The sequence below is a fragment of the Sparus aurata genome, chromosome 10 (genome assembly GCF_900880675.1).
Source record: "Sparus aurata chromosome 10, fSpaAur1.1, whole genome shotgun sequence".
Taxonomy (NCBI): domain Eukaryota; kingdom Metazoa; phylum Chordata; class Actinopteri; order Spariformes; family Sparidae; genus Sparus; species Sparus aurata.
Window position 1 is genome coordinate 15371573 of NC_044196.1, and position 16363 is coordinate 15387935.

Here is a 16363-nt window from a genome sequence, read left to right on the forward strand (position 1 = left end):
GTCCTCCTCCTAATTAAAACCGCTGCAGCTGCTCTGCTCTCCGAGGCAGGGGCGGTCACGTGTTTGTTTTTTTGACGCAAAGGCAGCGTGCACAACCCAGTTGGCTTCATGCTACATTTGCATATCTAATATTTATTTATGTTGTTTATTTCGGGCATGTCAATTCATAAGCATCACATTTCATCATTGTTCAAATAATACAATACACATGGCCGAAAGGGAAAAGCGGGAGAAGCCAAAGCTTATCAAGTCCCGCCCCCATTACCCACAGGAGAAAATCTTCATCCTGATCTTTACGCACCGTGCAGCTGGACTGCGCTCCTCCCCATTTAACTTCCCTGTCCCACTCAGGGGAGGAGCAAAGGAGGAGCACACAGTGATATAAAAACTAATAAATAAATAAATACATAAAAATGAATGGTTCCCAGCTGCGACTCGGATCCCATCGTTCATGTTAGCGAGCCGTTCAATAGAATCGGTTCGTTCGTGAACGTCACAACACTACTGTGCTGAATTCGGCTGAATTGATGCATCCAACAAAAATAAAGTGTCTTCTAGTGAAGGATCTGGACTGCAAGAGCTGCAACGGCATAGATACACAACGCAGCGCACATGTTAACCCAAAATGTTTACAGCCAGTTATAATACAGCAAACGTGTGTAATTTGTTTACAAAAAAACAACAATTTCTGTTGAATGAGGAAGTGTGTGTTTCTTGGTAGCGAGGTGTTAAACCGTGGGGATGGGCTCACACATGAAAACACATACGCAGCGAGTCAAACATGATAAGATGCAGTGTCAGGACAAACCAGGGCCGGTGTAAGGACATACACAACCACAAAACAAATTTCCCATCAGTTTTTATTCAAGCTTAATTTTTTTTAGCAGCCATCACTCCTGTGGTCTGATGGCACATTGTGTCAGCTAATCCAAGTTTCTCATGTTAAAAGTCGATCTAATCAGTAGAAAACCCCTGAGCAACCATGGCAGCACAGCTGAAAACTGTTTTGCTGATTAAAGAGGCAATACAATTGACTTCCTGAGGCTAGTTGAGTATCTGAAGCTTCACCATTGGTGGGTTTGATTTTTGTCTCAAAATGGCCAGAAAAAAAACACACGCAGCTCTAATAGGATAAGTTCTGTTAAAACTCATAGACATTTTGTCATTACCACCTGGACCCTTGTGGAAATTTTTTTGCAAACTTCAATTGTGTTGCCTCCCTCTGAAAATGTGAAAAACATCCATGCGGGCAAAATATGGCGTTAATAAAAGCTGAATCATTTGACCAGTGATGTGATTTCATATTCTGCATGATAACACCAGTAAAACATCTTGTTGACCAGACAAGGCATATTATCTTTGGGGAAATAATTGCGATTAAGCTGAAGCATAACAGAACCAACTGAACATAAAACTGCAGAAATCCAGTGCAACAACTTTATGGACAAACATTTATGGACAGTTAAATAACAAAACATGAGATAAGACAATAAGACAATAAAACTCTAAAGACAAGGCAATAATCAAATAACTTTGAAAGAGGGTTTTTTTCCCCTCCAGCTTCAGTCAGAAGTCAACATTACAGTAACGTGATAACAGAGGTATCCTCAGCAGATCGCTGCTGCAGTCAGGCTGATAAACAGGCGTGAAGATATATCTTTATAATCCCAAAAAGTTAAAAAGTAATCTCTGAGATCTCCTCTCGTCAGTAAACGGCTCAGTAAAATAATCTTATATTCTGTTTTGAACGGGAGCAGCGGAAAATCACATATTTTATGTTTAAAAAAAGATAGATTCAGAATTGTTTACAGTTTACAGTAGATTCCCATTGGGGCCAGGATACTTTTATGCATCAAGTCTATGGATTCAAAAAGCTTCCCTTTGGTAAAGTTTTCAAATTCTCTCCCCTGACCGCACCAAAGGTTACTACTTTTGATTTTTCACAGCAGAGATAATGAGAGGCTCTGAGTTTTTCCCATTTCGGTGAAGATGTGGACTGAAATATGGGGAAATCTCACCCCCAAACGAACACCGGGTAAATGAGTAGATGTGGGACTGAGCCGTCAGATTGTAGAAGGAAACAAGACCTTCATCGTAATCCACGAACACTCCCACCTTCTGAGGTTTCACTGTCAGCGAGAGGCTGACGGGTGGAACTGTCAAGGCTGCGTACTTTTCATTTTCATAATGTACAGTAACCCAGTAACCGTTATCAGGGGTCAGCGAGAGGTTCCCCTTGCGGTTTGCATCGCATCTTGCCACACCCAGGTCCCACCCGGTCTTGCGGGTGACCTCCACCTCCCAGTAGGACCTCCCAGACGTCAACCTGTTGAGCCCCAGGACGCTGCCGAACATGTCAAACCTCCCTGGAGCGGCCGGAACTTTCTGGTCCTGATCTCCATCTTTAACTTTCTTCCCATCAGGAGAAAGAACAAGGTAACTGTGTGCAGTGGTCGGGTCCAGCTTAACATCCACTGCAGTTGAACAGAAAATAAACACAACAATGGAAAACAGGACCGTGGTGCACAACACAAACAGACCCTTAGATGCTGTCAAAAGTCCTCTAAGATAGTAAAGTGGTCGTATTTTATACTTTGGTTTCTGATGTCTTACATTTAAGGTACAATATGTAAGAACTGACAACCTGTTAAGATTATACTCAGAACAAATAGGGGGCAGCATATCACCAGCGTCACCGCTAACTGCTACCGACTACGCTAGATGCAGTAAGCTAATTAGCTCAGTTAGCCTTGCAGGTAGCAGTCCAGACTGGAGAGCTGTTCACATCCCGTTGATAATTCTATTTGTGTAATGTTTTCAACTTAAATTCTTACATATTGCAGCTTTAAAGTATCTATACAATATACAGTCTGTTATTTAAGAATCAAAATCAGAACCATCACAATAAAAGTCACATTTTAGCAATGAGAGAGACACACCTGCAAATGTAGCCACCCTCCTGAGCTCTGTAGGGGAAAAAGTGAAATTATATTATAACACCTGGCTTTGTATTAAATAGAAAACCTGACAAACTCGAGAAGAAGAACTCACCAACAGAAGAGAGTTTTTCCAATTTCTGCTGAATCTGCTCCATCATGTCTGATGTTGTGCTTCTCAGTGTACCGGGGGAGAATGAACCGTCTACGGTTACGTTCCTCCAATCTCGGGATTCATCCACCCCCTTTAGAGGAGAAACCTGTGCGGGAGCGTGTCAGTGTGAAATTATTTTGATGAATCAGAAACGGAAAACAAGTGAAATGGATGCAGATCTTTAATCGGGCTGTTCCAATACTGTGTATCAGTGAGTACATGAGTCTGTGCAGCGATCGGATACAGAAACATTTGTTTCAATTAATTTGGAAATCTTCTTTTACAATAATATCTTTATAAATGCCATCAGGTTACAGGGTTTCCTATACAATTTACATCATCAGATCTTGCTGAAAATTGGCATTGTAGCTGAATCCATTCTAATAATCAGTTGCTTTTCTCAGCTCACCTGCAGGTCTGGGTTTTGGTCCAGCTCATCAATGGTCTCTCTGAGCTTGTCGATTTCGTTTTGCAGCGTCTGGAACAGATCTTGTGCTTCTCTCTCTACTCTCTGTCTCCTAAACATATCAAACAATATGTTGGTAAATTTTAATAAATTGTGTGATACGATAACTCCAAACAGTACATTTCTGCAGTGATGGCCACTAACTGTGTCATCACCATGGCTTAACTGCACATCCAGCATTTAAATAAAGTCTTTACTGCATCTCTGGGCTTCCAGAGACTTGGAACACGACGGAAGAGCTTCATGAAGCCATCAGGGTTTTTTTTTTTTTTTTGTAAGTTGTTTTTTATTTTCCATTTTAAAACAAGTCCCCATCTACTTCAGTTGTTTGGGAGAATGCTGCAACAGTTTTTTCGCTTTCCCGGAAATACTTTCCATTGGCATGAGGGTGAGTGGATAAAGAAACTGTTTCATCCACCTCATTCCTAGCCCTCATAATACCTCCTGGCAAGTTCTTTTACTCTTTTACTAATGTACTGTTTGGAGTTATTTCCTCAGGGGGGTCCTCCACACTGGGAGCTGTGTCTGGGATGCTGCTGGGGGTGTTGTCCCTGGGTCCCTTTGGCCCAGCCAGTCGTTGTCTGTCAGGGTCGGGGGGCCTGGGCACTGCTGCCCCCCGTGGCACAGCCTGTGACTCCTCCCAGTGTGGACGGCCCCAAAGGTGGCGTTTCCTCAATCCTCAGTGCCTTGCCATGTCTCCTTATTTCCTGTAGTAAGAGTGTGTGTGTGTGTGTATGTGTGTGTACGTATGTGTGCATGTATATAGTACGGAGGGTGGGAGGGAGGGGCTTTCTTTATTATTGTTTTATGTTTCCTGTGTAAAGCACTTTGTGCTACATACTCATGTATGAAAAGTGCTTTATAAATAAAGTTGATTGATTGATTGATTGACTTGTCCAGAACCAAGGTTTAACACTATCATTATTGCTTAGCCAACTTAGCTCAACCTTCTAAAGGCCTGAAAGTGCCACCAGTGTGTCAGTTATTATGATACTTTGTGATCCTAGAACCAGAAGTATAACCCTCCATAGTTTCCCCATTGAGTGACCCCCCCCTTGGAAACTCATGGGTTATCTGAGCCACACATGACCGACCTCTCCTCCAGCGGTTGAAGGGCTTTCCGCCAAGCGTCCTCCATGACTCTCATCACCTCTGAGAACACATTGTTGATCTCCTGCCATTCAGCATCCAAGCTGTCCTGAAAGGAGTAACGGACAGTGAGGATTTTAAAGAAAGCATTTAAATTAATTAGGCATCAAAACAGAATCAAAAACTTAAAATTCTGCTTCTGCTTACTGTGCTGGCTGTTACGGATAATCTGACTTCAGTCATCTTTTGTTCTCTCCTTTGGATTTTCTGCTGTAAATCAGCCCTTTTGCTGTCTTGCCTTGCCTTGAATAAAGACAAAAATCATTGATTAATATCAATAAGCACACATCAAGTCAAGGTACAGGCAGTGCCAGCGGCTATGAGCGAATGCAGATCGGGAAAATTAGTTATTAACAGCAAAGCTAACATGCTTAGTTCATGCTAACATTTGGGTATTAGATGTTGATGAAGGTTCTCAGTCATCCAGGTCGTGTGTGCTGTATCGTAGGCAACTGGACTTGTTTCAGTTTCTTAAAGACGTTTTCAACTCTCATCAAAGAGACTTAGTCAATGGTATTTCCAAAGTAACAGCTATTAGGAATTCCTGGACCCAAAAGTCCCTGAAACCATGTGCCGTACAGCACTGAAGAAGAAACCATTTAAAATATTGTTTATACCTGAGGTAGCCATTTTGGATTTAGGGCTCTCATGAAGTTTATATTCATTATCACAAGAGGTATTGGGGCTAATTTACTTTTTTAACCGTCAAAAATGACAAACCTCTGCTTTTTATGGTCAGATACCTCAGTCTGAACCAAAGTGCTGGACTGACTGACAGTAGACTCACACTGCATCTCTTGAGTCACAACGGCAGTTTTAGATAAAAACATTTATCCCTATTATGAGAAGTTGATTACCTTGAGTTGTCTTTGAGCCTCCCTCTCTTTCTCCTTCTCTTCCTCCTTTGTTTGGAATAGTGTATCCTGAGCTGTGGTTGTTGGGATATTCCAGACATGCTGTACCCAAAGGATGAAAAGGATGAAAGCAGTCAATGTGAGTTGGAATTTGGGTTTCCCAACTGGTCAGATTTGGATGCTTTGAGATGGTGGCCTGCCGGACCTACAAGTTCAAAGCTTCAGAATTTCATGAACTCAGAAAAATACTCAACAATAAACTTTCTCACAAATTGGAGCTTTAAAGAAGAGAATTCCAGGATATAAACAGGATTTGCTCTCCAGCAGAACATTTGAATAAGTCAAGAACCTGTTGTATCTGCTGTGGCCCAGTGTTGAAATCAAGGGCTCGGCAAACGTTGGTGGAGGTTTGATAAGAGTGCTGCGGAGTCTGAAACACTATAAAGAAAGAAGATTGGTCACTGTCAGACAAAATTGGCCTCAAATTGTTTCCTCTTGTTATTTTTCTATTCTGGTCCTGTTATGAATTATAAAGAGCTTACAAGAATCGTTTGTCTTCCTCAATGCAGGACTTGCTGGGCTGCCAAGGGTCAGGAAAGGCTGTGAGAGAAAAGGGGAGGACAAGTTTTTATGGCTTTACTCAACAAAGCTTTGCCATCTTGTCCCAATCACTCAATATTTACATGTCACTTGCAAGTTACAACCACATAGAGTTGAGCGAGAACTTAGCTCAAAGGAGTATCGGCCGTGAGGCACAGGCAGCGCCAGCAGTTATACGAGACGGCAGATAGGGAAATTAGTTATTAACAGCAAAGCTAACGTGCTTAGTTTATGGTAACATTTAGGTATTAGATGTTGATGAAGGTTCTCAGTCATCCAGGTCATGTGTGATGCATCGTAGGCAACTGAACTGGTTTCAGTTTCTTAAAGATGTTTTCAACTCTCATCCAAGAGACTTAGTCAATGGTATTTCCAAAGTGAGAGCTATTAGGAATTCCTGGACCCAAAAAGTCCCTGAAACCATGTGCTGTACAGCATTTAAGAAGAAACCATTTAAAAGATTGTTTATAGCTTAGTTAATGATAGCCATTTTGGATTTAGGGCTCTCATGAAGTTTATATTCATTTTCACAAGAGGTATGGGGGCTAATTTACTTTTTTAACCTTCAAAAATGACAAAACTCTGCTTCTCATGGTCAGATACCTCAGTCTGAACCAAAGTGCTGGACTGACTGACAGCAGACTCACACTGCATCTCTTGAGTCACAAAGGCAGTTTTAGATAAAAACATTTATCCCTATTATGAGAAGTTGAGTACCTTGAGTTGTCTGTGAGCCTCCTTCTCTGTCTCCATCTCTTCCTCCTTTATTTGGAATAGTGTATCCTGAGCTCCGATTGTTGTGATATTCCAGACATGCCCTACCTAAAGGATGAAAGCAGTCAGTGTGAGTTGGACTTTGGGTTTCCCAACTGGTCAGATTCCGATGCTTTGAGATGGTGGCCTGCTGGACCTACCGATTCAAAGCTTCAGAATTTCATGAACTCAGAATAAGACTCTACAATCAACTTTCTCACAAATTGGAGCTTAAAAGAAGAGAATTTCAGGATAAAAACTGGATTTGCTCTCCAGCAGAACATCTGAAGAAGTCAAGAACCTGTTGTATCTGCTGTGGCCCAGTGTTGAAATCAAGGGCTCGGCAAACGTTGGTGGCGGTTGGATAAGAGTGCTGCGGAATCTGAAACACTGTAGAGAGAGAAGATTGGTCACTGTCAAACAAAGCTGCCTCAAATTGTTTCCTCTTGTTATTTTTCTGTTCTGGTCCTGTTATGAATTATAGAGAGCTTACATGAATTGTTTGTCTCCCTCACTGCAAAACTTGATGGGCTGCCAAGGGTCAGGAAAGGCTGTGAGAGAAAAGGGGCGGACAAGTTTTCATGGGTTTACTCAACAAAGCTTTGCCATCGTGTCCCAATCACTCAATAGTTACATGTCACTTGCAAGTTACAAACACATAGAGTTAAGCGAGAACTTAGCTCAAACGAGTATCGGCCGTAAGGGAAAGGCAGCGCCAGCGGCTATTCGAGACTGCAGATAGGGAAATTAGTCATTAACAGCAAAGCTAACATGCTTAGTTTATGCTAACATTTGGGTATTAGATATTGATGAAGGTTCTCAGTCATCCAGGTCATGTGTGATGTATCATAGGCAACTGGACTTGTTTCAGTTTCTTAAAGATGTTTTCAACTCTCATCTAAGAGACTTAGTCAATGGTATTTCCAAAGTGAGAGCTATTACGAATTCCCGGACCCAAAAAGTTCCTGAAACCATGTGCCGTACAGCATTTAAAAAGAAACCATTTAAAAGATTGTTTATACCTTAGTTAAACGTAGCCATTTTGGATTTAGGGCTCTCGTGAAGTTTATATTCATTTTCACATGAGGTATGGGGGCTAATTTACTTTTTTAACCTTCAAAAATGACAAACCTCTGCTTCTCATGGTCAGATACCTCAGTCTGAACCAAAGTGCTGGACTGACTGACAGTAGACTCACACTGCATCTCTTGAGTCAAAACGGCAGATAAGATAAAAACATTTATCCCTATTATGAGAAGTTGATTACCTTGAGTTGTCTTTGAGCCTCCTTCTCTGTCTCCATCTCTTCCTCCTTTATTTGGAATAGTGTATCCTGAGCTCCGATTGTTGCGATATTCCAGACATGCCCTACCTAAAGGATGAAAGCAGTCAGTGTGAGTTGGACTTTGGGTTTCCCAACTGGTCAGATTCTGATGCTTTGAGATGGTGGCCTGCCGGACCTACCAATTCAAAGCTTCAGAATTTCATGAACTCAGAATAAGACTCTACAATAAACTTTCTCTCAAATTGGAGCTTTAAAGAAGAGAATTTCAGGATAAAAACTGGATTTGCTCTCCAGCAGAACATCTGAAGAAGTCAAGAACCTGTTGTATCTGCTGTGGCCCAGTGTTGAAATCAAGGGCTCGGCGAACGTTGGTGGCAGTTGAATAGGAGTGCTGCGGAGTCTGAAACACTGTAGAGAGAGAAGATGTCAGACAAGGCTGCCTCCAATTGTTTCCTCTTGTTATTTTTCTGTTCTGGTCCCGTTATGAATTATAAAGAGCATACATGAATCGTTTGTCTCCGTCAATAAAGGACTTGCTGGGCTGCCGAGGGTCACGAAAGTCTGTGAGAGAAAAGGGGAGGACAAGTTTTTATGGGTTTACTCATCAAAGCTTTGTCATCTTGTCCCAGTCACTCAATATTTACATGTCACTTGCAAGTTACAAACACATAGAGTTGAGCGAGAACTATGCGAGACTACAGATAGGGAAATTAGTCATTAACAGCAAAGCTAACATGTTTAGTTTTTTCTAACATTTGGGTATCAGATGTTGATGAAGGTTCTCAGTCATCCAGGTCGTGTGTGCTGTATCATAGGCAACTGGGCTTGTTTCAGTTTCTTGAAGACGTTTCATCTCTCATCCAAGAGACAGTTCTAACTACCGTACTGCCACAGCGCAGTATGGTAGACAGCTGCCTTCGCGAGCCCGAGGAGTTCCCGCGATAATCACATGATCACTCGCGACTGCAGTTATAGGTATGTGTCAAAAAAACAACAGCAGGAAGTGTTCCCGACCGAAGGATTAGCAGAAGAGCTTGTGTTTGGGGCATGGTCACGGAAGTGCTAGAGCTGACCCAACTAATTCAACTATTCTGCACCAAATTTCACGGTGATCCATTTGTTGGTGAGATACAGTCTGAAGCACTTCAAAGTGCTGGACTGACTGACAGTAGACTCACACTGCATATCTTGAGTCACAAAGGCAGTTTTTGATAAAAAAACATTTATCCCTATTATGAGAGGTTGATTACCTTGAGTTGTCTTTGAGCCTCCTTCTCTTTCTCCTTCTCTTCCTCCTGTAATTGGAATAGTGTATCCTGAGCTGTGGTTGTTGGGATATTCCGGACATGCCCTACCTAAAGAATGAAAGCAGTCAGTGTTAGTTGGACTTTGGTTTTCCCAACTGGTCAGATTCCGATGCTTTGAGATGGTGGCCTGCCGGACAGGCCCAGTTCTAGACTGCCTTGATTGGGGGGGCAGTAAGAAATGTTGATGGGTCACCAACTGCTACTTGTTTTGAGTGCCATAGGGATGACGTTTTTTTGTATGCCTACCAGTCTATGATGCCAACCCAGACGTAAGCATGGCAGATTCACCGTGGTTCCATCGGCAAAGCTCTAACGGGAATTCTTTTTCTGGATTGACGAAGAAAACAAATTCTGTGGCCAACAAATTATTGACGTCAGTCTACTAATATATTTTCTATTTAAATTTGAAGCTACAATGTAATTGGCATTTTACATTTTAAGCCCACTTCCACCTCCCCGATGTAGGACAACTTTATCAATGCCCAATTATGATTAGTTATCTAATATTAAATGGAATCTAAACCTAAATATTGCGCAACTGGCAGATATAACTTTTGACGCACGGAAAGAACACACAGTGAATGCTATAAACAACTGCACAAAAACATGGACATATCAATGCACAACCCCAATGCATAAAAAAAAAAAAACTAAATCATCAGAGCCAGTCGTTCCATAATAAAAATGTCTTGCCATCATTCGTTATCCATGTTTACCTCTTTTAGCTGAAGCTGCACTTGATTGTAAAAACAAATCAGTCGGTTTGCAGCATTTTTCACCGTCAGCCTACAGTGCTCTCAGATTTCTCTCTCTGTCTCTGCTCACCCCTTGTGTCGCTTGACGCCTCGATTAATTTTTTTGCTAGCTTAATCTCAGTCAGCTTCCAATTTCCAATCTCCAACTTCCAACAACCACACAGACGCGGTCCACTCGATTCAGTCTTGAAATTCCCAGAAGGCATTGCTTCATTTTTAACTTTTGCAAACAAATAATCATATAAAAAAATTGAGGTAGATTTGTATTATTTCAAACCATGCACGTTTTTGAACATCTGAATTAGCTACAAAAGAATGCAGACTGATGTAAAAGTTTGTGACTGTAGAGGGTAACCATGGCTGTGATATAGAGACTTGTATGTGGTATATAAATAGTGATCAGATTGTTGTTGAAGAAGGTGTGAAAGAATTGGAGAGACGAAATACCCATTTAGCCTTTGAATAACGCTAGACAGACACAGAGTGATTAGTCAGCCGGCCTGTAAGGGTTTGTGGTTCCTCTGGCATCTGCCCATGTTTAAGATTGTCAGTCTGTAGCATACATTTTGCCCCACCCCCCAATTTTCCCAAATTCATCGTGTTAGATATGAAGGGAAGTTGGGAAATTTGGGGGTGGGGCAAAATGTAAGTTTCTTTATAATCTCTGACGAAGCAATTTTGTAAACAGCGCTATTAATAATAAATAATTTCCCTCCTAAATAATTTCCCAATAATTTCCCAGTCTGGTATCATTAAAGTAATTCTATCTATCTATCTATCTATCTATCTATCTATCTAAAAATAAATACATAAATCTTGTCTGATTGGTTGATGCTATATTATTGTGCACCACTTTCTCGCACCGTGGAAAGTCGTGTGTGCCTGCCTGGGTTCCCTGTTTCTCCCTGCCAGATGCCAGCAGCTTCAGATTAGCCGCTGTCGGAGGCTCTGGTCCCAAGAAGAAACGTTAAACAGTGGCCGGCGGCGCTAACCTGAATTTACAGGTTATGGAGTCCCCTCTCACTAACGTGTGTTGCTTAATCCTGTCGGCGGGGGTGGGTGAGGCTCGTGGGCCAACAGGACTAACAGCAGGGCTGGAAAGGGTTGAAAGTTGAAACCCACTTCACAACCGGTACATAGCCTGCCCGTGTGAGGCTTCCCATGCCGTGGAGTGGGACAGAGACAAACTAGGCAGGAGCCGCCAATGGGACTAGGCTGGGATCATCCCTATTTTCCCCAGGTCCTATGTTCCCCGCTGTTCACCCAAAGGGTTAGGGTTAGGGTTTATTAGTCATAAAACATGAAAAGGGGAACATAGGTCCCGGGGAACATAGGTACGCTCCCACTAGGCTACTACTGGCAGTTGCTAGCCGACATGCTAACAACTAACAAGCCTGGAGTGCCCGTAGTATCTAATGTGATGCTAACTGAGAGAAGCTGCTACTGACTGTGTGCACAGTACGAGAGAGAGAGAGAGACACCGGCTCTGTTGGCAGAAGAGCCGTGGACTGTGATTACTCCGAGCAGCATTTATGGGAATATGTTACAATATTATATATTTCAATATACTTTTTTTTTTTTTTTTTTTTTTTTCGGAATGAAGCGGGTCGGATTGGTGGGGCAGCTGAAGCATCTGGGGGGGCATTGCCCCCCCGTGCCCATGCCTAGAACTGGGCCCGCTGCCGGACCTACCAATTCAAAGCTTCAGAATTTCATTAACTCAGAATGAGACTCCACAATCAACTGTCTCACTAACTGGAGCTTTAAAGAAGACAATTTCAGGATAAAATCTGGATTTTCTCTCCAGCAGAACATCTGAAGAAGTCAAGAACCTGTTGTATCTGCTGTGGCCCAGTGTTGAAATCAAGGGCTCGGCAAACGTTGGTGGCGGTTGGATAAGAGTGCTGCGGAGTCTGAAACACTGTAGAGAGAGAAGATTGGTCACTGTCAGACAAAGCTGCCTTCAATTGTTTCCTCTTGTTATTTTCTGTTCTGGTCCTGTTATAAATGAATATGAATTATAAAGAGCATACATGAATCGTTCGTCTCCGTCACTGCAGGACTTGCTGGGCTGGCGAAGGTTTGCGTCAGTGACATCAGGAAAGGCTGTGAGAAAAAAAGGGAGGAGAAGATTTTATAGGTTTTACTCAACAAAGCTTTGCCATCTTTGCCAATCACTCAATATTTACTTGCAAGTTACAAACACATATTGTTGAGCGAGAACTCAGCTCAAACGAGTATCGGCAGTAAGGAAGATGACGAAGCCTGGCAACCTGTTAAAACATGGTTCCACCTGAAGAACGAAATTTTGATTTCAGACACAAGTATTTTTAATAAAACTCTAAGTCTTTCAGTTCATGGTGTTTTCTAGTAGTTCGTGGAAACTACTAGAAAACTACTAGTACTGTGAGTTCGTGACCCAGCTCATGAACTCACTGCTTAGTCGCTGCCATTTCTTACCAATAAAATAATACATTTACACAGACATTTTAGTATATCAGCCTCAATATAAAACTGTACCTGGCCAGTTTGCTTCTTTAATCCGACAAAATATATAAATGCATTGTGAACTTTGAAAGCTCTGATACAGATTATCATCACCCTAACATTTGTCACAATGCTTAGTCTCATGACTAACATATGTTTATTCTTTCAACCTCACCTGTGAGCCTCCAGCTTCTCCTCCTCCAGCTCCTCCAGCCTCTCCTGCTCTCCCTCCTCCAGCCTCTCCTCTCTTATCTCCTTCTGCATCTCTACTATCCGTGACCTGACAAAAATATGTTGATGCATGACATGAACAGTGGAACAATTTGGGGTGCAACAATCATCAATTTTGACGATGCGGTTATAGAGGAAAAAACTTAGTTTCACAATTCTCATGAGTTTGGATGTATAAAACATTACTTTCGTAACCTGAGGTTTTATTGTATTTTTCCCTAAATATTTCATTGTTGGTGTTTTTTTTAAACAGTTGCAGCCTTTCAACATAAAAAATAATTCATATATAAATATTATATATAAATATTAAGTGGTATATTGTAAGTAGGCTATTATTATCCCTATTTGGGAACTTTATCCATTTACACCGTTCCTACCTCAGTACACTATTATTTATTTGTTTTATTTTGTTTTATTATATTTTATTTTAGTATCTCTTTTATTTTTCCAATCATGTATATAATGACAGTGGGCTAGGACTGAGTGTCCATGGTGATCAGGCAATACTGACTCAAGTGACTCGCACAACCCAGTTCAATTTAGTCACTCATAATGACTCGAATCCTTAAAAGGAATTGTATTTACCAGCTCTAATTTTACAACAGAAAGTTTGAATTTCAAGAGGCGATCATCAATGTGATATTGACTGACAGAAAGAAAGCACAGTACGTGAACAAGGCGAAGAAGAAAAACATGCAGTGTCAGTGGTCACATCTTCTTCCTTGATTTTAAAAAATAAATTAGACTCGGCATTTATTTGGAACCGGCGAAACCCGACTGTACACACACACACACACCCACGCATATACGCACATGGACACCGATTCAAACGTTAATGTAAATGAAACCTCTGAGATTACAATCCTTCTAGCTGATGTGACCCAGGCAGAGCAAACGCCCAATTTACAGTGGCAGATTAATAAGGACTGGAGGAGCTTGTGGGCGGGTCTAAACTACAGGAAACAGGCTTTCAGCTTGAGCGGCCGTTTTCCGCTTGGTCCTAGTGCGTGACGTGTCTCTGGTTTTGGACGGTAAAAACTGCAGGGGACCAAAACGAAATTACGTCCGTGTCCCCCCTTATCACCAGGACTCAAGATGGTTTGAAGCTGTCATTCTGTCTACTAGATCAGTAAGTAACCAAACCTACTTACTTAGTAATAGAACCTTGTGTTATAATCCACATTTCCATATCTCTGAGATCAGGATTTCTAGGGTAAAATCGGGATGCTTATGGTTGTTTTTTGTTTTGGACAGCGGTCAACAGTCAGGCTTTGCCATCATGCAATACACAATGACATTTTCATCTGCACACTGAACAATCCTATAACTCTATAATAGTATCTGTACAACAGACAAGACAACAACAATTCCCAGCTGTCAGTGACATGTTAAACCAATATCATGTCTTATTTTTGCTTAAAAATACCTGCGTCTTGACGGGCGTGCTGTGACTTGTTGCGTTGTCCTTTCGAAGAGCCTCTTCAGTAACACTTAACAACCTGTTCCGATCACCATCTGAAACAAGAAAGAAAACATCATTTATGTCAAGTAAATGCTGTCTTTTGAAGCTGCAAACCCACTGAGAACCAAGTAATAATCAACAGGTTCATGAAATGGGGCAAAATGATCTGTGGTTTGGGAGTTAAATCAAGTTGACATTGAAACTGGAGTGACAATACTGGCTAGATTCTTCTTAAAGGGACAAGGTGCCTCCAAAACAAAAACAGTTATTTATCTATTACCTGTAGCGCTATTTAGTCATCTAAATCGTTTTATCATGAGTTGCTGAGTTTTGGAAATATTGGAAATGTCTGAATTCTTTCGAATATAATCGAACCAGATGGCACTAAGCTGCCAAAAAAAGTAAATGGTAAACTATTTAGGGTACCTAATCATGATTCCTAGAAAGAGACATTGCTCCAAAATTCAGCAACTCACACCAAAACAATCTACATGGATAGATGTAGCACTACAGCAAAAAGTAAATATATGTATTAATAAGTTTGGACCAAACTGCTTTTTAAATATACTTCATCCGGTCTGTAGAACAGGTAGAATCTTTGCAAATCGGCACATTTTAAGTTGTGTAATACTCACAAGGTTTGACTTGAGGGATATCAGTCAGAGGCTCGTCTTCTTTGATTGAAGGTCCCACGTAGGTCAGTTTAGGAGAGTACCTGTTGATTCTGAACTGTTCACTCTCAGGGATCCTCATCCCCTTCGGTGTGCACCCCATCATCCCCTGGTGAGTTCTCAGGCCATGGTAGGTTGTGACTTTGGACCAGCCGCAGTGGCAAACCTGGAGGCTCGTGTCTGACATGGTGTTTATCTGCAGGCGGTCAAATGCACAATTTTTATCCATTTTAACAACTTGCTAGGAAAACACTTACTCCACAGCTTTAGAGGCAACAAGTGCTTGTCAATATGTTCAGGATTCAGGATTGTGTGTTGGTTAGAGTTTTTGCCCTTGGAACCCTTGGAAAGAAATTATTTGCATCAGTTTCTACAACAGGCTTAGAGGTAACGGTGCATCATCACAAGTTGCTTTCTCTATTCCCACTTGAGCTGATAACTATTTGTCCTTAGAAATAACACTTTTTAAATATGAACATGATTTTTTCTGACCCCATGAAAAACCTGTTTCAAAGTTTAATCTCTAGAAAAGTAAATGTTAAAAGGAAATTAAAACCCAAATGTACAATTTTAAGCTCATTTTTTCCTCTTAAATGTTCGGTAAAATGCCCATAAGCTTTAATGTTATTCTTTAAGTCATAGTTTCACCTTAATATCTGATCATTTATGACAACTGACTGATCTGTTTGCAACATGGACGTGTAGGACTCATGTTAGTCAGTGATCAGTCGCCCTCTAGTGGTACTGAGTCAATGTTACAGTATCGACTACTTCCTGCTGCATATTTTAACACACATAATCGAAACTTAAGAAGGAATTAAATGAAATCAGTCAACTTTGACTAATAAATTGTAAGATAAGATGAGATAAGAACAACCATTATTGATTCTAGGAGGAGGCGCATTTAAGTGACAGTAGCACAGGATGAGGACCAGAGAGGCACTAGAAGTTGAAATGAACCATAAAAAGGTGGGGTACTTTGATTCCAGGTTCCTTGTAGGTCCCTCTGGGAGAGTAACTGTATCTGAACTGATCACTCTCAGGGATCCTCATCCCCTTCGGTGTGCACCCCATCTTCCCCTGGTGAATTCTCAGGCCACGGTAGGTTGTGACTTTGGACCAGCCGCAGTAGCAAACCTGGAGGCTCATGTTTGATGTGCTGATTATCTGCAAAGGGTTAAATTCACATTTTTATCCATTTTAGTTACATGCTAGGAAAGCAGTTACTCCACAGCTTTAGAGGCAACAATTGC

At 41.4% G+C, this 16363-nt stretch overlaps 1 protein-coding gene across 1 annotated transcript; it reads right to left on the minus strand.

Moving 5' to 3' along the window:
• Positions 1-842: 842 nt before the first annotated feature.
• On the minus strand, positions 843-12955 carry LOC115589558 (E3 ubiquitin-protein ligase TRIM21). Its single transcript, XM_030430514.1, has 13 exons — positions 12922-12955; positions 12293-12365; positions 12092-12180; positions 9448-9552; positions 8701-8758; positions 8517-8605; positions 5563-5661; positions 4853-4948; positions 4651-4754; positions 3500-3608; positions 3052-3196; positions 2940-2966; positions 843-2474 (listed from the first exon to the last, which is right to left on the minus strand). Exons 2-13 carry the CDS (start codon positions 12354-12356, stop codon positions 1927-1929), a joined length of 1533 nt encoding a protein of 510 aa, XP_030286374.1. The 5' UTR covers positions 12357-12365; positions 12922-12955; the 3' UTR covers positions 843-1926.
• Positions 12956-16363: the final 3408 nt, after the last annotated feature.